Genomic DNA, 24,360 nt, shown 5'->3' with positions numbered 1-24,360 from the left:
CTATTGTGTGTCACCTATTTCTTCAATATGCCACAACGGTCCACTTCCCATGTCGTTCTCTTTAGTTAAGGCTCTTGATACTCACAGCTTTCTCATTAGATTTCCCTTAGTTCAACCTGACCACTATTAAATCCACTTTCCTTTCTCCTAGTAGAGTCATTGCCCTAAAATTAAAGTTATTTAAAATCTTCCATTCTTTTCACCTTACCATTAGAACAAATTCAAACTCCACAACATGATATTTAATATTTTTTTGAGAGAGAGAGAGAGCATGCAGGAAAGGGGCAAATGGGTAGAGAGAGAGAGAGAGAGAGAGAGAGAGAATCTTAAGTAGGCTCCATGCTCAGCACAGGGCCTGACTCAGGGCCTATGCAGAGTCCAATGCAGGGCTCGTTCTCACAACCCTGGGATCGTGACCAGAGCCAAAATCAAGAGTTGGATGCTCCACTGACTGGGCGCCACCCAGGCACCCTGATATTCAATAATTTTATCATCTAGTCCCTGACTACATTTCTAATCTTATCTCAGCCAACTGCCATCGTCCCTTATCTTGTACTCCAGCCATATTAAAAAACTTTGGAGTGGCCAAATATGTCATACTTTCTCATGATCACGTGGGTTCACACATCTTTCCTTTGCCCGTGAATGTGTTTTCTTCTGTTTTTCTCCAGCCAAATTATATGAAACCTGTGAAAATTACTCAAGGGTTATATTTCCACTGATGTCTTTGGTTTCTGCCCCAATCCTCTTCCAGACCTGTCTTGGTTCCTTTGCTCTATGTATGCTTTCAGAGACACTTGTGTTGACCTCCTCCTAGCACTTTTTTCTTTGTTAATTATGGTAAGAACACTTAACATGAAATATACTTTCTTAATAATCTTTAAGTGTATAATAGAGTATTGTTAATTATAGGCCTGATGTCGTACAACAGATCTCAAAACTAAATCATCTTGCGGAAGTGAAACTTTATGTCTGCTGTAAAGCAATTCTCTATTTCCCCCTCCCCATTAGACCCTAACAATCACCATTCCACTCTATGCTTCTATGACTTTGACTATTTTAGATGCTTCATATAAGTGGAATCATACAGTATTTGTCTTCTTGTGACTGGCTTATTTCATTTAGCATAATGTTCTCAAGGTTCTTCCACATTGTCACATATTGCAAGATGTCCTTCTTTTCCAAAGCTGAATAATATTCCATTGTGTGTGTCCACAACGTTTTCTTTTTTTCTTATTTTTTTAACATTTATTTATTTTTAAGAGAGGCAAAGCACAAGTGGGGAAGGAGCAGAGAGAGAAGGAGACACAGAAGCCAAAGCAAGCTCCAGGCTCTGAGCAAACTGTCAGCACAGAGCCTGATGTGGGGCTCGAACCCATGAACCATGAAATCATGACCTGAGCTGAAGTCAGACACTCAACTGACTGAGCCACCCAGGCACCCCTCCACAATATTTTCTTTATCCATTCATTTGCTGTTGAACATTTAGGTTGTTTTTCTATCTTGGCAATTGTGGATAATGCTGCAATGAACATGGGAGTGCTAATATCTCTTTGAGATCCTGATTGTATTTCTTTTGGATAAATCTCTAGAAGTGGAGTTGCTGGATTATGTTACAAAGATACAGTAATTAAGACAGTGTGGTGATGGCATAAATACAGACATTTAGACCAATAGAACAAACTAAAGATCCCAGAAATAAATCCACGTATATACAGTCAACCAATCTTCAACAAGGATGCCAAGAATATACAGTGGGTAATGGATGATCTTTTCAACAAATGGTGCTGTGAAAACTGGATATCCATATGCAAATGGATATCCAGCTTCATGACATTGTATTTGACAACGATTACACGGATATGAAAATAGCTTTTGAAAATACAGGCAAATAAGGCAAAATTGAGTAAGTGGGACTATTTCCAACTCGAAAGCTTCTACACAACAAAGGACACCATCAACAGAGTGAAATGTGTTCCTAGCCCTTTTCGTGCTGCCTCAAATTTGTTGCTTCTCTCATCTTTTTCATTCACATACATTGCTTGCCAAATGAGCAAACTGGAAAGCCAGACCCTATGACATTCAGGATAAAAGCTGCAGGATGATTCTTCTATTGGTGATTCTGGCAGGGGCAGGAAGAATGGAAAGAGAGTGGGTTGGAAGGAGGAGAAAAAAAGAATTTTACATGAGCTGCCCAAGAAACTTACCAGAATATTTTGGGTATCACGGGATTACTCCTTGTTTCTTGTTGGCCCCTAGTTGGAAGCGCTAAGTATAATGATTTGCAGAAAAATGTGATCTCTCCATTATGGAGAAATTTTCCCCCAAAAGTCAATTAATTTCTCAGCTGATTTTCATGACAGTTGTTACAAACAACCAAGGACATTTCTATCTTAGATGGGTAGATGTGATTCTAACTTCTCTTCTTCAACCACAGTCTCACAGCCTGACTGCAGAACAAGACTGAACACTCTAAAGACCCAAAAAAGATTGAAGCACCTTACCTGAGACAGTACAAATACAAAATCAAAGAAGAAATGATGAACAGGAGGATGTAAATTAGCACTGTGAGCATGACACCGAGAATTCCCGACTGCATGGTTCTTACAAACACCCAATACAGCTTTGCTGCGTCAGCTACGGGAGTCTCCCCATTCTGTGTAAGCCGCTGAGGGAAAAAAATACAAATTAAAAAAAAAAATTAGGATGGAAACACTGATCATCAAGCGAGATTAATTTTATACACAAAAACCATATGATACCACAATTTGTTTTTAAATTGAATTTTCAGGGTAGTAAAGACCACCAGATCTTCAGCTGTAAAGGAAAAGAAAACCCCTTGGCTTGCATGGCTGGTTTGCTAGGTTTTTTTTTTTTCTCCTCGTTTTCCCTATAAGCTTTTAAATGTGTACACTCTACATGCAATTCATAAAGTGAAAGCCATATATTATTTATGTACTATTAACTTCTGAATTTAATGAGCACAAGATATGAAGAAATTAAATATGATGGTGGAAAGATCCCTTTCTCTCTGAAGCAGATTTGAAAGGAATTTAATTTGTGCTATGCATAAAATAGATGGCTTATTTTAGAAACTTATAAAAAAGTTATCAGGCTATTTAATGTGAGCTTGGAAACCAAAGTTTACATTAGGTCAATTTAACAATAAGTCCTTATTAGAGACAAGGAAAAGCATATCCTCTACTGAGTTTGAAATAAATACAAGGCAATGAGGTCTTTAAAAACAATATTAAATGTTGAGGACCTAGAACATTGTCATTTGACATCTTTGACCTTTGAGTTTTATAAAACATAAATGTTCTGTAATTATGACTCTGATATCAGGTGGAAGTAATATGCAATATAAATGTAAATAAGGTATGTTTTCTTCAATGTAAGAAAGGAGGAAGAATTTCTTCACTTTTGAAACAGGAAACTATGTAAGTATAGCTTAAAAGGGGCATGTTCAAAACTAATCCATATCACATATGTATAGATAAAATCAGAAGCCTAGAGAGGTTAATCTATATTTTCCCTTTACCAAAGTATCCTTTAACATTTGGGCAATGACTAGAAGTCAGATCTTCTGACTCCCAACTGTCTCTTCTTTCACTGTCATGCCAAAACTTTGATTTTTATATTCTGTACTTGTCACTCAGTCCACCTTGCAGAACACAGAACCGTCACTTGGACTTTAGGCAGAAGATCTGTAAGTGTTGCCGTATACCTCTCCTCTTCTAGATCTTATCTTTCTACTATTTCTTAAAGGAAGAGAAATAGATGCAGTATTCACTGCTGAAAAAAAAAAATATATTGGCATATATTTGATGCCAATAACATAATCTAATCAATAGATATTGATCACTCATTTGATCCACACACATTGTTGTGAATGCCCATCATGTGTCACTAAGCTCTGGAGGTAAGACAGTGAATAAAATTGGACGAAAGCCCTGTTTTTGGAGCTTACTTTTAAGTTGGGGGTTGGGGAGAGGGGAAGGAAGTGATAGTAAGCATGTAAGTAAGATTAAGTGATACATATGGCATATAAGAAGATAGAATCTCGAAGAAAAACGTAAAGCAGAAAAAAAGTGTAGGAGGGATGGGGGTGTATTATTAAATACTGCAGTCAGAAAAGGTGCCATTTGAACAAAGATTTAAAGGATATAAGGGGGGCGCCTGGGTGGTTCAGTTGGTTAGGCGACCGACTTCGGCTCAGGTCATGATCTCACAGTTTGTGAGTTCGAGCCCCGCGTCAGGTTCTGTGCTTACAGCTCAGAACCTGGAGCCTGCTTTGGATTCTGTGTTTCTCCCTCTCTCTGTCCCCTCCCCTGCTCACACTCTGTGCCTCTCTGTCTCTCAATAATAAATAAACATTAAAAAAATTAAAAAAAAATAAAAATAAAAAAAATAAAGGATATAAAGGAATGATGATAGGCCTACCAGAAGGCACTCAGAACACACTGCCCATACTTCCTCTTTGTGTGCGATTCTCCAGTTAGGTTGTAAGTTCCTGCCTGGATCACTGGGGCCACGGCTGTTCTACCTGATGTTGTATACACAGCGTAAATCGTATCACTTCATTACAATCTTTATCCTCATTCTTTTCATCTTTGATGTGTGGTGCCTTACATTTTTCAAAGTGTATTTTCAGCTGGCTGTCCCAACAATACTGTGAAACGAGTATGGTAGGTGTCGCTATTTGTAGGTGTTACTACTTTTTTTGTGATACATATGAAGAAGTTGAAGACTGACGAGGTTAACTGACTTATCCAACGTCATCTGGCTGACAAATGGCAGAGCTGGGACCAGAACCCAATTTCCCCTTGGAAATCGCTCTATGACCATGCTCTTCCTATGACACCATGATCATTTCTGATGGATTTTCAAGAATGATTGGCTGAATGAAGACACTTGTATTCTGCCTTTTGTTTGATCTTGGTTCTTATGTGCTATTCTTTTCTCACTATCTACACGGAGGGCCGAAACAACCTCAAACTTATTCTGTTTCTTTTAAAATCCTGCGCAGAGAGGGACACCTGGGTGGCTCAGTCGGTTCAGCATCAGACTCTTGGTTTCGGCTCAGGTCAGGATCTCACGGTTTTGCGAGTTCCAGCCCTGCGGTGGGCTCTGCATTGGCAACTCGGAGCTTGCTTGGGATTCTCTCTCCCTCCCTTTCTCTCCCTTTGCCCTTTCCCCTCCACCCCCACATAAATGAATAAACTTAAAAGAAAAAGAAAATCCCGGGCAGAGATTATATAGTCAATAAATACATGCTGATCAATTAAAACATTCAATAGCAAATGCTTCCTCTACTTTTTATCTAGATTGGGGCTTAGGCACGGAAAGAATTCGTGAACTCAGTGGAACTGTTGTATCATCAGCGGGGGTCTGGGAATTCATTGTCAACTTCTGAACCAGCAAACTGAGAGACTAACAAAATGTTATTAGCACCATCAACAGCCACTCAATGCCTCTGCCACATCTCCTTTTAGATTGCCATAAAAAAAAATTGACCCAGAACAAAACCTATCAGGAAAATAAGGTAGCCTCTCTCTTGGCGGGCCTACCAGGATCCAATACAAGTGATCCCTGGGCTAATCTGCTAAAAAGAAGGGCTCAAAGAACTGGAAGGATGAACTGAGACAACTCCAGCCTCATGAGTGACATTCAGTCTGTGATAACTATGAAGGCATGTGGAACAGTAGTTCTCTAATGAGCATGAGAATCATCTGGAAGACTTGTTAAAACACAGTAACCCCTTCTCAGAGGCTGGGCTCCTTCCCAGACTTTCTGACTCCACAGACTTGGTGCAGGGCCTGAGATTTTACATTTCAAATTTTTTTTTTCAACTTTTTTTTTTTTTTTTTTTTTTTTTTGGGACGAGAGAGACAGAGCATGAACGGGGGAGGGGCAGAGAGAGAGGGAGACACAGAATCGGAAACAGGCTCCAGGCTCCGAGCCATCAGCCCAGAGCCTGACGCGGGGCTCGAACTCACGGACCGCGAGATCGTGACCTGGCTGAAGTCGGACGCTTAACCGACTGCGCCACCCAGGCGCCCCAGATTTTACATTTCAATTTGCACTGCAGTTAAGTTCCCTGGTAAAACTGATGCCATTGGTCCAGTGACCCCTTTTTGTGAACCACTGCTTTAGAGAAGCACCTCGAAAACTTGGTGCACTGTTCCATCACCGGAGAGCTTGTTTTCTGGTTTTTTGTTTGTTTGTTTAAAAATTTCTTTAACGTATATTTATTTTTGAGAGCGAGAAAAAGCGCGAACAGAAGAGGGTCAGAGAGAGAGGGAGACACAGAATCCGAAGCAGGCTCCAGGCTCTGAGCTGTCAGCACAGAGCCCGACGCAGGGCTCAAACCCATGAAGCATGAGATCATGACCTGAGCCGAAGTCGGACGCTCAACCGACTGAGCCACCCAGGCGCCCCTGGAGAGCATGTTAAAAAGGGTATTTAGATTTAATTATTGGGAGTGTCCATGTGTAGACTCCAGTGCTGCTGCTCTGTGGGTTACATGCAGCTTTAAACTTTTTTTTTTTCCTTAAGACAGAAAAATTAGATGTCATCTGCAATGAAGCATGATGGATTCTAATTGGAGAATCAATAATTGTGCAGATGGGGAACGAGCCTTCAGCTTTTCTTTCCAAGTGGAGAAGGATATGGGTGTCATACTCATCTATTAGAGTCCAAGTCAGCTTCCATCGGGTTACAGACCTCTGAACTGGTTCTGAGATGGCCCTGCTGGAGGCTACTTTCCTATAGATTACATCAGAGGCCCCAGAGTATATTAAGACTGCTCGTTGTGTCAGCTGCCTTTGATACAGTGGACCCTTCAGCTATTAATCTCTCTAGAGGACTCGACTGGAATACAGAAAGCCATTCCGAGAGGGCTGCAGACATTCTGTACGAGGAGATCTCAGAAGATCATAGACATAGCCGCTCATCCTCTCCAAATGGCTTCACATGTGGTGTCGCGGATCACACCGGCGCCCCATCTGCTCAATATGCACCTCAGGCCTCTGGAAGGCATTGTGAGATGCCATGGAACATGATGCTACCAGAATGTCCACAGCATGTTTCTCTACACTTCCTGCTCAACCAACCTTGAGGGCGTGGTCTCGTCCTCTCTCACCTGGGGTCTGAGGAAAGTGGGAATGTGGACAAAGTCCAACTGGCTCCAGCTCAATCCACTCAGAATCAGAAATGCGGCCAATGATCAGGGTGGAAACACTTAGAGATGGGGTTGAAAACACAACCTCTTCGGACCTGTCATCAAGGTGTTAGACGGTATTGAGGCTTAAGAGGGTAGTTGCAGGTTTGAACGTGGAAACAATCGGGCCTTCCAAACACTGATCAACTGTCCTTGGTATGTGGCTCTTCCCGGAATCCTCAGCAGTGGGACCAGAAACTAGATACATTGGTAGGTTCAATGTGCATTGATTTTAATTCATTTTAATAATGTTAAATGATCTACATGGTCGCAGGGTCAACTACTGCACTTATCTGCAGGTTCTAAGCCTTTCTAGCAGAGGTCATTCTAATGCAAAATACGCAGGCAGAATGCCCACACAAAGCCTAACAACCCATTAAGGGACTCAGTGCACCTAGGTCCCGGTCTTGTTGAGAACAACCCAGGAACCCAGAAGAAGTGAAAGCCCCACCTAGCAAACAAAGGAAAGGGAGAGAGGCCTTCTCAGTAAAACATCCGGCACCCTGTCTGGCCCATGGGGCCAACATCTCTGGTGTCGCCTAGGAATCTGTTAAAATGCAGAATCCCACACTCCAGCCGCCGAATCAGAATTTGCATTTAATAAGACCCCCAAGTGATGCAAGCCCAGGATCCTTGAGAAAACCTGCTGCAGCATTGTGCGACCTGAGAGACAGAAACAAAACCGTGACTGGCTTTGCCCATCCTAGCTGTCTACCACAGCACCCAGGACACTATCTTCACGATGCAGTTTGAACACCAATTTGGTCTTTAGTTCTAAAAGCACATTTCAAACACTTAACAAGTAGAGTCCATCAAAATGCCCCACCTCTTTGATCTGCTTGGCACAATGAATACAGTCTCGACCTATGTAAACCCATCGGGAAACCTTCCTTTTTCTTCCTGATAGGAGAAATATACCCATTGTAGAATATTATTCGATAAAGTAAGATAATTTTTAAATGAATATTTGATCATATTGATTTATTTATAGTATCCGTTCGCTCTCTTGCTTGGGGCTATATTTCATAGCCAGATCTACAATACAAAAATTTAGTTAAAATTCAGATTTCCTGTCCTTTTATTAGCATCACAAAAGTCAAAATAAATGCCTATGGACGAAGGCTTTATATTTTATTTATTACCTAGAATTGTCTAAAAAGCTCTTCTTCTTCTTGAGTGTGTTTATTACAGAAGAGTCGTTGATCACAAAGCAAATAAATAATCTAACCAATTGAAGGAACCACTGTATGATTACTTTTTAAATAAAGTTTGGCAGTGAAAATCCTTAGTACTAAAAAGTAAGTTACCAACAAAAAGTTACAAATAAGACTTTGCTGTAATAGTTTTTTTTATTTTTGAAAATGCACCAAAATTAGTTTGGATCTGATCTCCAACATTATTTCTTGCTTATTTTGCAAATGTTCATTTAAGACGCTAAAAACACGTCAATGGATAATAACAGACATCCAGAATTTTTTTATGATGTGGAAAGCTTAATAACTTCAATTTAAGATACATAGTGAATTGCTCATGATTCTTGAAACCTCTCATGTCAGCTGATTCATGCACTGAAGCTAAATTCTATGTCAAGAACTCATATCCCGATTATTTTACTTGACTTACCCCGAGGACAGTATCCACTATAAACACGGCCAATGGGTCTAGAACTGTCCATAGTCCCATGGTAATGATTAATTTTGACAAGACATCAGGGCAGGAGGCAAACAGTAGCTGACAGCCCCATCTGATCAGAACCAAAGGAAGTATCATTGCATTCAGCATTAAAGGACCCACCACAACTACGAGCAACTCTTCTTTGATGGCAAGTGAGGAAGATGGGTAGCAAAGCTCAACCGTGAAAGGGGAAAACTGGAATCTGCAGGAGAACAAAGCAAACACACACATGTAAACAAGAGAAATTATACAAGATGCCAGGCACACAAAATAATTTTTAAATGACACATTTTCTTTTTTTTAATATACAAACAATGACACTTAATACTACCCCCAAATCGGGTGTTAGGAAACTTCACCTTTCCCTACCCCAAAGTACCACCCCAACAGTTCACTTTCCAGTAAAAGGCTATTTCTAGCTTGTCCGTGGCTCTTGTATCATAGGCAACAATAGAAAGAATATCAATTCTATCCACTGAGCAGAGCATTCTATATTCTATAAAAACTGCCCTGCGAGTAACACATACTGACAGGTAGGCTATTTGAAATGCAAAATATATCAGTGTACCTAGCCATGGGTCAACCTCTGATAGGGACCAGAAATACAAATCAGTCTAATAACTCTTCTGAGCTTTGGCGTACGTGATTAGTTTTCCTGTGATTCCTCTAGATACACCCTTAAATACAAAACAACGCTGTTCTACTAACAACAAAAATAGGGCATCTCTTAGTTGTTCTAAAAGGGACAGTGTGACACAACCTAAAAACCTAAGGGTTGAATCCAAGGCTGGCCCAGTACAGACTGACCCAGGCCTTGGCACCTTTTTTCCATGCAAAGTGAGACTTCACCGTGCTCTAAATTTTCCCTCCCCTGCATTGCAGCCTTTGTAATTCTGCTTGTGTATCCTACTTAGCAGCTCTCTACTAAAAAGAGTTCTTCATTTTATCTACTCCCTGACCTTTGCTTTGACGGAAGCTTTATGCTTCCTTCCTATGCAGTTGTGAATATCAAATGAAGCAATGTGCGTAGATTTCTTAGCAGAGGGCCCAACATAGAGTCAGAGCAGGAGAAATGCTCATGGTGGCTGTAGTTATTGTCTTGTCTCACAACTACAGTTGGATGTAGAGCTAATTCAGGATTCGAGCCTACAGATCTAGACAAAATATCCTATCATATCTTGGGTCTTCTGATGCTTAAGAAATCAGATCAACTAGGCTGCCCAGATATTTTTCTCACAGTCCCATTTTACTAGCAGCCAATAAAGATAAAGCTATTTTTTTTTTAATTGAAGAAGTAAAAGAGCCGTTAGCAAAAAGCAACTAGCTCGAGCATACAACATTTGTCCCTTCTGCTTTGGAAGCCCTCACACGGAAGAAAGGGAAAAAGGGAGAGAGGGGAAAAAAAAAAGAGAAGAAAGGAAGAAAAATAATAGCTAGGTAAAAATTCTCCCGTGAAGCTACAGTAATTTATTATATGTAAATGTGCATATTCTAGAGCATTCATGTATTTGTGACTTAATTTCAAAACATGACAAAAAACCACATGTGTGTGTATATAGTATACACACACATTCTTTTTCATAGTGTCTTAAAGTTGTATGCAGTCCTCTTAGTTGAAAATATGCACATATCTCAAAAAAATTAAAAAAAAAAAAGGGGGCGCCTGAGTGGCTCCGTCGGTTAAGCATCCAACTTCGGCTCAGGTCATGATCTCGCGTTTGTGGGTTTGAGCCCCGCGTTGGGCTCTGTGCTGACAGCTCAGAGCCTGGAGCCTGCTTCAGATACTGTGTCTCCCTCTCTCTTTGCCCCTGCCCTGCTCATGCAGTCTCTCTCTGTCTCTCAATAATAAATAAATGTTAAAAAAAAAAAAAAGAAAGAAAATATACACACATCTTTACTTTTATCTGGAACATCTACATTTGGGAAAATGAATTTTACTTATATTGATTTCTATCTGTTTGTTTATCTATACCAGCTATGGAATCATGTTTATGGAGAGATAACCTGTAAAGTATCATCTTTTTCCAGGGTATAATGGCCCAGAAAGCTGCCTGGGCTTGAGTTTGGTAATTGTTTGAATTCAATCACTTTGCAGAAGAAGCAATCTTTGCCTCTGTGCGTGTAGGTGATAAATCATACTTACATTACTTCTAAACTACTCTCAGCCAGAGTCACTATGATAAAATCAAAACAGAATAAAACACTGTTGCTAAACTCCTTTTTGGATTCTGCTCAGATATTAGGACATACTTGACTCTGTTCAATTTGAAATAAATATCGATGTGCCAGTTACGTATTTGTAAATCAAGGCCCAGAAGATGTGAATGCAATAGACGTTCCTGCTCTGAGATAAAGACATTTTTTGTCTTTCCAAATCCCGGGTTTGTGCTGCATTTTAGGTCTTGCGCTACATGGACGGAGAGGAGTTTTGTACTTTCATTTGGCCTATCAAGACGAAAATGCATCGCTTTAACTTTCAAGGGAAGGCACTCACTTTGCAACAGGAATTGAAATGGCCTGGAGGAAAAGCCACTGACTAAGGTAATGGAGGTAGAGCCTCAGGAACCAGAGAGATGCCATCAGTAGGATGATGTACCAGAAGCCCTGGCTTCGCCACTCAGCGAATTGAAGTTCCGAGAACGCCGACACCATCCCGAAATGAAGGTGCTTGAAGAATTCTCTAGATCCAGAACCATCAGCAACCGAGGAACACCTACAAACAAAGAAATGATGAATCCCGAGCTTCCAGGACAACCAGCAGTAAAATATTTTGAAATGATAATAAAGACATTGTGAAAGTAAAATTGAATGAGACTATTCCTGAAATACTTGGGCTCAAGTGATCTCTATTTCTTTCGGCTCTGATGGAGGATCCCCAGGGAACATGGAAAGAAGCATGCACCCAGGAATGGAAATCAAAATCACGGTGAGATATCGCCTCACACCTATTAGGACGACTACTGTCAAAAATAAAAAAAAAGTGCAGAAGAAGGAGGAGAAGAGGAGAAGGAGGCAAAGGAGGAGAAGAAGACGAAGAGGAAGAAGAGGAAAAAGAAGAAAGGAGGAAAAGAAAAAGAAGGCCATAAAATAGCAAGTGTTGATGAGGATGTGAAAAAATAGGAACTCTTGTGCCCTGTCGGTAAGAACATAAAATGGAGCCTTGCTAGGGAACACAGAACGCATGGCAGGCCCTCAAACAATGAAAATGAGAATTAACATATGATCCAGCAATACCCCTCCTGGGTAGGTAGCCAAAAGGATGCAAAGCAGAATCTTGCACCGATATTTGCACACCCGTGTGCATAGCATTATTCACTACAGCCAAAAGGCAGAAGCCACCCAAGTGTCCACCCAATGAATTATTCAGCCTTAAGAAGAAAGGAAACTAGCACGTGCTGCCACGTGGCTCGATCCAGAGGACATTACGCTAAGTGAATCAAGCCAGTCACAAAGAGACAAATACTGTAGGGCTAACTTACGTGTGGGAGCTAGAATACTCAAATTCACAAAGATAGAAAGCAGAATGCAGAATGCAGTTTTCCCGGGTCTGGGGTCAGGCGCGGGGGTTGATGGTATAAAGTTTCAGTTCTGCAAGATGAGGAAATTGTGGAGATCGGCTGCATGATGATGTGAATGCACTTAGCATTGCTGAACGGTACTTCAAAATGGTGACGATGATAAATTTTATGTTATGTGTATTTTTACAACAATACAAAATGTTAAAAGAAATATGAAAAGGAACTATTATAAAGAATAAGCTTAATTTAAAAAATCTTTAAAATCTGGGTGGCGCAGTCGGTTAAGCGTCCGACTTCAGCCAGGTCACGATCTCGCGGTCCGTGAGTTCGAGCCCCGCGTCAGGCTCTGGGCTGATGGCTCGGAGCCTGGAGCCTGTTTCCGATTCTGTGTCTCCCTCTCTCTCTGCCCCTCCCCCGTTCATGCTCTGTCTCTCTCTGTCCCAAAAATAAATTAAAAAATGTTGAAAAAATAAATAAATAAATAAAATAAAATCTGTAATATACCCCTGCTTATCTCACCTACCCACGATGATCCTTCTTTATTAAAATGAGATTTAATTTTTGGTTATAACCTGTTAAACATTTAACTATTTCGGGGGTGCTGGGAGGCTCAGGTGGTTAAGTATCCAACTGTTGATTTCAGCTCAGGTCACGATCTCAAGGTTTGTGAGTTCCAGCCCTGCATCAGGCTCTCCACTGTCCACACAGACCTTGTTTCAGATCCTCTGTCTCCCGCTCTCTCCGCCCTTCCCTGACGCTCTCAAAAAATAGTTTATTTTTTTTTTAATTAAAAATATAAAGTTGACTATCTTATTTTATTTATTTTTATTTTATTTTACTTATTTTATTTTATATTCTAATATAATTTATTGTCAAATTGGCTAACATACAGTGTGTAAAGTGTGCTCTTGGTTTTGGGGGCGGATTGCCATGGTTCATCGCTTACATACAACACCCAGTACTCCTCCCAACAAGTGCCCTCCTCAATGCCCGTCACCCATTTTTCCCTCTCTGCCACCCGCCCCTCATCAACCCTCAGTTTGTTCTCTGTATTTAAGAGTCTCTTATGGTTTGCCTCCCTCCTTCTCTGTTTGTAACTATTTTTCCCCCTCCCCTTCCCCCATGGTCTTCTGTTAAGTTTCTCAAGTTCCACATATGAGTGAAAACATACATTATCTTTCTCTGACTGACTTATTTCACTTAGCATGACACCTTCCAGTTCCATCCATGTTGCTGCAAATGGCATGATTTCATTCTCATTGCCAAGTAGTATTCCATTGTATACATAAACCACTCTTCTTTATCCATTCATCGGTTGATGGACATGTAGGCTCTTTCCATAATTTGGCTATTGTCGAAAGCGCCGCTATAAACATTGGATTACACGTGTCCCTTAACTATCTTATTTTAAAAATTGAAACGCATTGTTAATATATCACTAAAACTATGGTAATGAAAATTTGAAGCTTAAAAAGTCTTTTATTCTTTAACACTATACTGACATTTTCAGTTGAAACTAAATGTAAAATAATTACATGCAAGGTGTTCTGACTTAGCTTCAGTTTCCTCTCTCTGTTTGGTATTGGGATAAAGCGATGTTTTCAAAGTTTATAAAATTAGAGCTTTTGCAGGAAAGAAGATGAAGAAGTATTTGAAAACAACTGTCGAGGCAGAACTTGTTCCCCTCCTAATCCCAAGAAAATGTGCAAGGAGTATACAGTAGGATTCCCATAGCTTATCGACTAGAAATACAAACTCTGGACTCAAATGCCCAAAGCCTCAATGTCTACATAGAATTCCTATCTATGCCTCAGTTTGCTCATATGGAAAAGGGGAGTAGTGATAGTACCCCATAAGCCAGGGTCAGTATAATGACCAAATTAACAGATGTAAAACATTTTGAACAGTGTGAATCTGCACTGTCATCACAAAAGAGTAAATACTCAATCCACGCTTTCACCCTCTTTCCCCTCTTCCAATATTTACCAGAGCTGCTTTGAAATAGGCTGGCCTTCCATCAAGCCTAAGAAACATAGCAGTTGATATGATTCCTTTCATTTTAAAGAGATATAAACAGGAGATGCACATGTTACTTAACTCAAGCAGTAAATATCATCGGTATATACCATCACCAGCTTAATAAAATGTTGGTTTTGTTGAATCAGTAATTGATCTTTATAATAACTAGGTTCCAAGTCCTGTCTTGGAACCCTAGCCTGTCTGATTCTGCTCTAGAATATGTTTCTAGAATAATTTGGGAAATTCCTCAACCAAAAATGGTCCGGATTAAAAACATCATACCAAAGAAGAAGCTAGTATGATACAAAGTAGTTCAGTAACAATGATAAAACCAAAGCAAGTCGAGGCAGCGTGAGAACATAAAAGAAATGGGATTCATAGAGAGATACACAAGATTGTATATGCAAAAGCTCATCTCTCTCTGAAGACTGTTAAATACGATGATAATTGCACCATGAAAAGGAGAAGATAAATAATAGAACTAAGAGTCCTTGGGGGAACAAAGAACAAACGGACGACAACAGAAAGTAAAAAACAAAACACACAAACAAACAAAATAAACCATATTGTTCTCAGAATTCCAACCCAAGACTTTAGCCTTCTGGTCTGCACCGGACTAAGGAGGCACTGAATTTGACATCGACCGTTCCTTTGTTGTTCGGGTCTGTATTTTGCCATGAAGATGTAGACCATCGTCTAACCCAGAACTCCGTGCAGAGTCTGTACTGAGGATGCTTTTCAACTATACAAACGAGGAACAGCTAAACAGGAAACAGGCCCCTGAGAGGTTTGGGTTTACCATTGGTAACAGAGTCCTCATAGGAGGATTCCAGAATACCTTGCTACATTTATCATCATGTGAAATGAAACCCAGAACTTTCTACCCTCCTAAAGCAAAATAGTCTGTGCCCGCTCCTCTTCAGTTAATTATTCTGTTGCTGTTTTGCCCCTTCAAAGAGAAGAGAAAATCAAATACAGATTTGGCATTGTGTTGTTTGCAAAACACCAGAAAATCTCAAATGATGCAAAACAGAAGAGACGGTAGCCTATTTGACCTTTGAAAATTTCCACTGTTCTTTTCATACCCACTGAGACAAATGACTAAGCAGTTTAAGTGTTTATTCACAGAACCCACTATAAAGTCATATTTTTGCCATGAGTTTCACTGATCTATGTTTCCCATTCACATTCAGATACACATATTGGTTTCTGGGGCATGTGAGTTAGGACAAATAATACTAAAACATCATCGTGGAGCATTTATATCTAACTCAAAATACTCAATTGCTTTGTACCTGCTTAACACACTTCAATATTTGATTTTACTTGTTCATTTAACAGTGGTAACTCGAACATCGGGAACCAAAGAATTAGGAAAAACCTGGAATCCATCATTTAGAGTTTGAACAATTACAGACTTCAGAGTTAGAAATTAATAAAGGAATTAGTTGATGCCAAATGATGCCAAATAAAAAGAAGTTATCAACAAGCTTATCAGGTGAACAAAACTCATCAAGGAGAGCCTTACAGACAATTCTCATATCACAGTGACTGTCTGTTTCTCTTAATCATTTCGAATTTGCACCTGAAATCCAAGGGTGTACCGACGGAGAATTACATCCACAACCCTCTCTCGATCCGTTGTTCCTGAAAGAGATTTCATTCAAAAGAAAACTCTGCATCCATGTTTCAACATTTTCTTGAAAGCAAGCCTCTCTTTTATTCTCGTACACATGCAAGGCATAGTATAAGATGCAGGGCCATTGTACAATATCTTCATCCACATTTCCACTGTTCTCTCCTTCCCCTGTAATCTTTCTTGGTTATGTACAAAGAGTATGACCATCAAAAGGATAATAAATGGCCTCTGCCACTGGGGTGTGTAATACGTATAGTGGGAATTGATTTGTTGGTTATGAAGGAAGCCGGAGAGCACACAGATCACTGCAAAATCACATTGAGGCCAGCAACTACTCCTCGGTTCATGCAGGCGAATCCTCTATCGCTCACAGGGTGAGCTGCCAGAGGCTGAGAAGAATGGTCAGGTCATCCAGTATTCAGCTATTAAATGAAACCTATTTCTCTGAACTTCAGCCACATTTCATATGACACACATATATCCCCCTTTCCATGCCCAGTCCTTATAGAGACCTGATATCAAACAAGATTTCTATGATCCATCAGTGTAATAATAATAAAAAAAAAAAGACCCAAGTTGCCTTATGGGAAAAAAAAAAAAAAAAGCATGGAATGCATTCTTTTACATCGAACAGTGAATAGGAGTCCTTAGGGATTTGTATACAACCCAAACCCACCATTTATCAGCTGTGCATAATAATCCTTTTAAGAAGTGACTATCAATAAATGGCACTAAAATTTCCATATTCCTTTCTTCTGTATGACTAACCATACACTAAGTGTAGCACTGAAAAAAAATTAATGCTTATTTATTTTTGAGAGAGAAAGAGAACACCAGCGGGGAGGGGCAGAGAGAGAGGGAGACCCAGAATCCAAAGCAGGTTCCAGGCATGAGTTGTCAGCACAGAGCCCCACGTAGGGCTCGAACTCAGGAGCCGTGAGATCATGACCTGAGTCAAAGTCAGATGCTGTACTGACTGAGCCACCCAGGTGCCCCATAAACATAACATTTTTAAAAATCAAGTTTGTTTGGTTTTTTTTAATTTTTTTTGTAATTCTTCTTGTGGGGGTATTTCTCATTTCTTTTTTCACTGTGCTCCATTTATCAAGTTTTTGAACATAGAACCCTCGGTGATTGTGAAGCTTTTTCTAAGACTTAATATTCAGCATTTCAGGGAATCATTCTAATGAGGGTATCAAAGAAACAGGGATAGGTTATACTGTGTTAATGTTGGAGAAGGCCTCATCAGATTCCCTCAGACTTTTTCAAAAGCGGAACTAAAGCCCCAATCAGTTAAGTGATTTGCCCAACTTTATACAACGGGTAAGAGTTTTCTAACCACTGTATCCAGACTTGCCATTAGGAGCTGTCCATCAGTTTAACAAGACAAGAAAGTGTAGCCTGCTTGAAAGAGAGACCCTTTATCAAAACCTGAGAGAAGGAAAGGGTTCTTCTTTTATGGAAGTTGGTTTAATTGGACACAACTCATTCATTCAGCAGATCGTCATTAAATAAATGTAAATGTCAGGCCCTGGGATGATGTAGTAAGCAGAATAATGGCCTCCCCCAAATATGCCCACACCCCAATCCTTGTAACCTGCAATTATGTTAAATTATATGGCAAAGGACAATTAAGGTAGTGTACAGAATTAAGTTTGCTAAGCAATTGAGTTTAAAGTAGATTATTATGGGTTATTTGGGTGAGCTCAGTGAATTCACAAGGGTCCTTAAAAAGTGAGAGGGGAAAGCAGAAGAGAGAGGGAGACAACAAGAAGGAGAACCAGAAGAATGGCAGTGTGCGAAAGACTTGTCTCAAATGTCTTGGCTTTGAAGATGGAAGAAGGGAGCCATGAGGCAAGGGATAAGACCAGCTTCTAGGAGCTGGAACAAGCAAGGAATCATTCTCCCTAGAATCCAGAAAATAAAACATGTAGTTCTGCTGGCCCCTAAGTTCAGCTCAGTGAGGCCCATTTCAGACTTCTGACCTCCAGAACTGTACAATAATAAACTTGTGTTGCTTTAAGCAGCACCAAAACACTAATATAGATACAGGTTCTGGGTTTTCACAGATGAGCAACATTGTCACTCACCCACAGCAATTTCATTCTATTGGAAGAGACAGATCAGTGAAAAGACAAATAAAATCCAGGGACAAAATCCAGGGTGAGAAGTGTTACAGTGACATACAGAATGCTGTGAGAAAACATAGGATGGACACCTATCTCCAACTGGGCCAAAGAAGGCTTCCCCCCGAGACCTATGAGGTAAAGAGGAATCAGACAAATGAGAGGAAGAGGTATATGGGAAAGCTAGGAGGGCATTCCATCACACATGCACTGCTCAGGACAAGAGAGTTCTATTTCTAAAGCTGAATATAAGTTGCATAGGGTGGAGAAAGTCCAAGTAGGTGAAGGGGTCTGTTGGTGGAAGCCTGATTAATGGATGCCATGCTGCAGAGTGTTCACTCCACTCTGGCACTCTTAGTAGCCCTTGGAGTAACTAAAGGGGAAGAAGATGGGGGGATGGCATGTTTGTGTTTTAGAAATACTGCTCTAGCTGCAGGGGGGAAATAGTTTGGGTAGGTTCAGACCAAAGGGGAGAACAGATTATGACTTAGATGATGACTGATTAGTACTGCTCAATGATGAGCACAACTGTAGACCTTTCAGAAGTATGGGCATGGGTGTTCTTTGCTGTCACAATAACTTGAAGGGTGGAAAAGGCACAAAGCTTCATGAAATGTGCTTGAGAGTCTCATCTGATAAAGATTTCTCCTGACCCCTACGTTAGTTCCCGAGGGCTACTATCACCACGAATTGGGTGGTTTTAAACAACATAAATGTATTCTCTCACAGTTCTGGAGTCTAAAAGTCCTAAATCAAGGTGTTGGCAGGGCCATGCTTTCTCTGAAGTTTCCAGGGGATGGGGAGGTGGAGAAGGAAAGATTCTTCAGCTTCTGGTAGCCTCAAGCATTCCTTGCCTAGTGGCAGCAAAAATCCAATCTCTGTCTCCAGTTTTACATGGCTGTCTTTCCTTTGTTCATCTGTGTCTTCACAAATAAAGATATCAGCCATATTGGATTAAGGGCCCACTCTACTCTAGTACGATCACGTTTTAGCTTACCTTTACAGAAACCCTGTTGAGGTACTAAGTCCTACAACTTCAACACATTATTGAAGGACAACAGTTCAACTTTTAACACCCCAAATGCCAATAGCATTTGCCAACAGCAGCCCTTTTAGAGGAAAAGGGAATTAGAGGGGTGTAGGACAGGGACAAAGAGATGGATTTGAGAGACAGTTGACTAAGATGAACAGGACTTGGAGACTGTCTGAATTCGGGATCCCGAAGAAAAGAATCTAAAATGGTTCCAAAGTTTCTGGCTCGGGTAGCTCATCCAAAGAGCGGCTTGCCATATTAGAGAAAAGCATTTAGTGATGAAGAAGGGAAAATAAGGAAACAATAAGCTCATATTGACCCACATATGGAAATGCTCATGAAAAATCCATGAAAATTTGCCCAATAGTCTGTCATACTTACGGAAGTGAGGTTCAAGACATATCAGAACTGGAAAACAGTTTGATGAAGTCACCAACATGGTAATAAGCCATTAGAATGATTGAGACACATTGTCAATACCCAGTATGTGGAAATGATGTAAAAACTAAAAAATATATATACAGGTGCTTGTCCCTCAGATTAATATAAATATTCTCTTCGAATGGAATCAGCTATCACAAGCTTGAACAATATAAACTCAAGTACTCTTTGAAGATACTCTTTTCCCATATGTTGGTTTACAGCTGCAAACCCACTTAATCTAGGCAAAACCCTCCTCCTTCATTCACGTCCCTGAAAAATAGTTTATGGATAAGGGTTTTTAAGGTAAGTGAGAATTTTTGGCATAGACAATAAAAACTGATACAATAAAAATATACACAGTATATAATATGTGTATACTATATTTAATTTACAGAGCCACTTTGGAAGACAGGTGTTTCTATACACATTTTACAGATGGGGAAATGAGAACTGAGAAAGTTCAAATTACTTGCTCTAGATCATACAGCTATTAGGAGACAGAACGAAACAAGCATCTAGATTTGAATTTAATGTTAGTGTGATATCACAGCTTGTGTTTCCACGACCCGTGTGGCCAAGTGCATGGGGGCCGACGGGGCTGGCAGGAAGAACGTTCACAATTCATTTACATGTACCAAGAACTTATACTGCAGCTCAGTAAAAATGCATTATGAAATTAATATTAATATATTTAGTGAGGCTTGGGGTGCATGGGCGGCTCAGTTGGTTAAGCGTCTGACTCTTGCTTTCAGCTCGGGTCATGATTTCACAGTTCATGGGTTCGAGCCCTGCATTGGGCTCTGTGCTGGCAGTGCGGAGCCTGCTTGGGATTCTCTGTCTCCCTTTCTCTCTACCCTTCCCCTGCTCACTCTCTATTTCTCTCTCTCAAAATAAATAAACATCTATCTATAGATATATATATATAGATATAGATAAATGTTTGTTTATATATATATATACACATATATACATATATATGTATATATGTATACATATGTATATGTATATATGTGTATATATATGTATATCTATATATGTATACATCTGTATACATCTGTATATCTATATATGTATATGTATGTATATGTATATGTATATATATGTGTATCTATATCTATATCTATATGTATAAATGTATATCTATATATAGATATATATGTATATATAAATAAACATTTATCTATATCTATATCCTATATCTACATGGTATACATTATAGAGATATAGAGATAGAGATAGAGATATAAAGATATAGATATTAGTGACGCTATTCACTCAATGAAGGCAGGAACTGTCTTGTTCAGGGCCTTATCCCCAGGCCCAAGCACCATGCTGTGTACATAGTAGGTGCTTAAAAACAAGCATTTGTTAAATAAATAATTTTTTAAATGTGTCATTTTCTAAATGGTTTAGGTAAAAACTATGATCTGCTTCAGAAGTTTGATCTGCCCCTTTAACTTAACCTTTCAAGATTCATATAGTCCATTCAGACAGTCCATTCATACAGTTAATTGTTCGGTGCTTAAGAAAATAAAAAACCACCATTAAAATGGTAGCTGAGAAAAGTCTCATAAATTCACAGCAGTATATTATTAAATGATTTGGCTGGTAGGGACTCTTGGGCAAGTTCTCTGTGGTACCATATTTAAAAGAAAATGAAGTAAAATACATCAAGGTAAGGAAACACTTATTTGGAAAGAGATATAATTAACCCAAATGAATTATTACAGAGGGAGGGGAGCTGGAGAGGTGGGCGGAATGGGTGAAGGGAGTTCAGAGGTGTAAACTTTCAGCTATAAAATAAACAAATCATGGGGATATAACAGGTAGCACGGTGACCATAGTCAATAACATTGAAATGCATATTTGAAAGTTGTCAATTAAAAAAATGAATTGCTACAATACTATTATCATATGATGATTATTGGGTTGATATATATATATATCTGGTAAATGACATCAGTATCAGTTTTATTTTTAACCAAAGTTATTAAAATGCTCAAATCTGATATTGCCTTGTCATTATGTCAAATATTTGGAAAAATACCTTCACAGAAGTATCTGTGCATATACAGATTCACCAACATGTTCTGGGTAAAATTGTGCTCCATTCTTTCAACTTTTTCAAAACGTTATGAGGAGGAAAACTTCACAAGTTTATCTTGATGTTAGCATTTTTAAACTAGATCCCCCCCGCCCTAAAATTGTATCTCCTTGGCCAATTTGGGTATTATACTTTTAATATAACACATTGCACTTTTACCAGATTTAATTCAATTTATAACAAATGCCTCTAATTAAGTTAAAAGATCTTTGAAAATTGCTAAATCTTCGGGGTAATATTACCACGACTGACATTGAAATAATTGATCATTCCCACTGAGGCACAAAAGTATGAATGTTCTAATGAGAAAACAGGGATTGAAGTATGTTGAAGGAGTCCAAAGAGACTCCCAAACTCTTTAGGCTGTTATTTCCAGTGACTGTCTCAGAATGGGACCGGGAGCTGGGGCAGGGACAGACGACACTCAACCCAGAGCCTAAGAAGGCAATGAAAGCAAACTTGAAACACAAAGTCACCACTTTGAGCAAAGGTGAACAAGGTCTGCTTTGCCTTCCTAAAATACTCTCATTTCAGTATGCATGGGTTTCTGTTTTACAATGTCAATTTTTGCCATTGACAACATTTTCGTGACTAGTCCGCACCAATAAATACTGGATGTAATACTAGAATGCATCTATTTTTCCAAGAGAAAGTCACTTAGAGCCAAGAATCAGTAAATATGTAATTAGTTAGACCTAGTGGCAGAGCTCCTGACCAAACACCACCACCAGAGTGGGGAGTAGAAACAGAGTTTGGTTAAAGTGTTTATTGCGGCTTTGTGAAGGGCTTTAGGAAATCACTTACCTTTGCAGCTAATCTGTTAGTAAGAAGGAGAACACCTACCTTGCCAGTATTTGCTTGGCCTAATGAGTTAAAAATGTGTACAAAATGCTTCCAACGTGAAAATCGCTAAATACTTTATGCATAATGGAAGCTTCATTAATGGCTGGAACAATAACGTAAAATCAGCTTTGCAAACAGTCACATTAATGAACTGCATGATAATGCATAAGCAGGGCAGCATAAGAAAAAAGATACTTCACAGCTTAGCCATAAGAATATCAGGAGGCTTCACAATTTATCGGGCTATATATAGATGCAGATTGGAGAGAGGCAGATCCGTATACAGGCTGACAGCACAGAACCCATTTTAAGTCTTTGTTCTTCTGTTTACTAGTCTGATGATATTTTGTGGGTTATCTAATCTCTGGGCCTCAGAAACTTCGTCTAATATGGGGGTTTGGAATGTCTCCCTTTTTGAGTTCTGAGGATTAAATGAGAGAAGATGTCAGATTTCCAGGAAGGTGCTTGCCACTTTTAGAGAGGGATTATTTTATAATACAAAGCTGGAACGTCACTCAAGACCAAGAAAGCCATTTCACAAAATCGACTTCTAATTTTGATTCCACTATTGTGCGCAATGGAAAAACATTCAGGAAGAATTACATTGTGATTCAACCAATGGCATCTCAGACATTTAAATTGAAAAGCAAAGATATATCTTTAGACCCTTTTCTTCCAAATCATAGTTTGGATAGCATGTATTAGATAAATAGTTTTTGTTTTGTTTTGTTTTGTTTTGTTTGTTTTTTGTTGTTGTTTTGTTTTGTTTTGTTGCAGTAATAAGTCCATAAAGGGAAATGCAACCCAAATTATTGACAATAGCAGATAGGCTGAAAGTAGGAAAGAGAGAATATTCTTGCAATGTGCAGAAGAGTTTAAACAGAAGCTTGATAAACTATTATTATGTGTAAGAGTACTATAACATGCTCAGATTTTGTTGTGGGATAGAGTTTAATTTTACTGTTTTTAGCAAAATGTGGGCACATGGCAAATACACTGTGAGTCTCACGTCATCTCACCCCAACACGATGGCCTAATTCAGATATAAATCAAGTAATCAAGTTAAAATGAAGATGAAGACAATTTAGGAAAAAGTGATGGCCAAATGTTGACAAGAGGTCTGAGGGTGTCATCTCTCCCCTTTTGTCTAGTCTCTGGAGCAACGGGTAGCTTTTACTCATGTTCAAGTTCTGTACAACTGAATTGAGTTGAGTTGAGTTGAGTTGAGTTGAGTTTTGAGTTGAGTTGAATTGAAAAATGCACATAGCATAATAAATGAGCTTTACATAACAGTGTGTCATAATATATACATATATATTTGATATGTATCAAAAGAAAATTTATAGCATAGTTTTAAAAGTATGAATTTTTTAATATTTATTTATTAGAGAGAGAGAGAGAGAGAGAGACAGAGCACAAGTTGGGGAGGGGCAGAGATAGGGAGAGACATAGAATCCGATACAGGCTCCGGGCTCTGAGCTGTCAGCACAGAGCCCGATGCAGGGCTCAAACTCACAAACCTTGAGATCATGACCTGAGCAGAAGTCAGACATTCAGCCTACTGAGCCACAATGACACCCCTAATAGAATGAATTTTTAAAATCAGATGGAGCTGGGACTGGTTATCAGCTCTTTCACAACATGCTTGTGTGAATCTAAGTAAAACATTTAATCTCTTTAATATAATGCCTTTAAGATACTTACAATACTTATTCCAAATGTTTATAAAGAAATCTAGAGAGAAAATGTAATTTTTGTC

General features: G+C 39.3%; 1 protein-coding gene across 1 annotated transcript in view; it reads right to left on the bottom strand.

Annotated features, from left to right (window-relative positions):
• Positions 1-1,852: 1,852 nt before the first annotated feature.
• Positions 1,853-24,360, bottom strand: part of LOC131515363 (uncharacterized) — a 327,128-nt gene continuing 304,620 nt past the window's right edge. The window contains exons 21-26 of the mRNA XM_058736129.1: positions 16,019-16,080; positions 15,046-15,194; positions 11,391-11,609; positions 8,846-9,098; positions 2,505-2,668; positions 1,853-1,937 (exon numbers count right to left, since the gene is read on the bottom strand). Of these exons, the coding sequence (XP_058592112.1) occupies positions 1,853-1,937; positions 2,505-2,668; positions 8,846-9,098; positions 11,391-11,609; positions 15,046-15,194; positions 16,019-16,080 (932 nt within the window). The remainder of the gene's footprint in view (positions 1,938-2,504; positions 2,669-8,845; positions 9,099-11,390; positions 11,610-15,045; positions 15,195-16,018; positions 16,081-24,360) is intronic.

This window comes from Neofelis nebulosa, chromosome 6, assembly GCF_028018385.1.
Source record: "Neofelis nebulosa isolate mNeoNeb1 chromosome 6, mNeoNeb1.pri, whole genome shotgun sequence".
NCBI lineage: Eukaryota > Metazoa > Chordata > Mammalia > Carnivora > Felidae > Neofelis > Neofelis nebulosa.
Note: the sequence above shows the minus strand (reverse complement) of the source record. Positions and strands in the feature narration are given on the sequence as shown.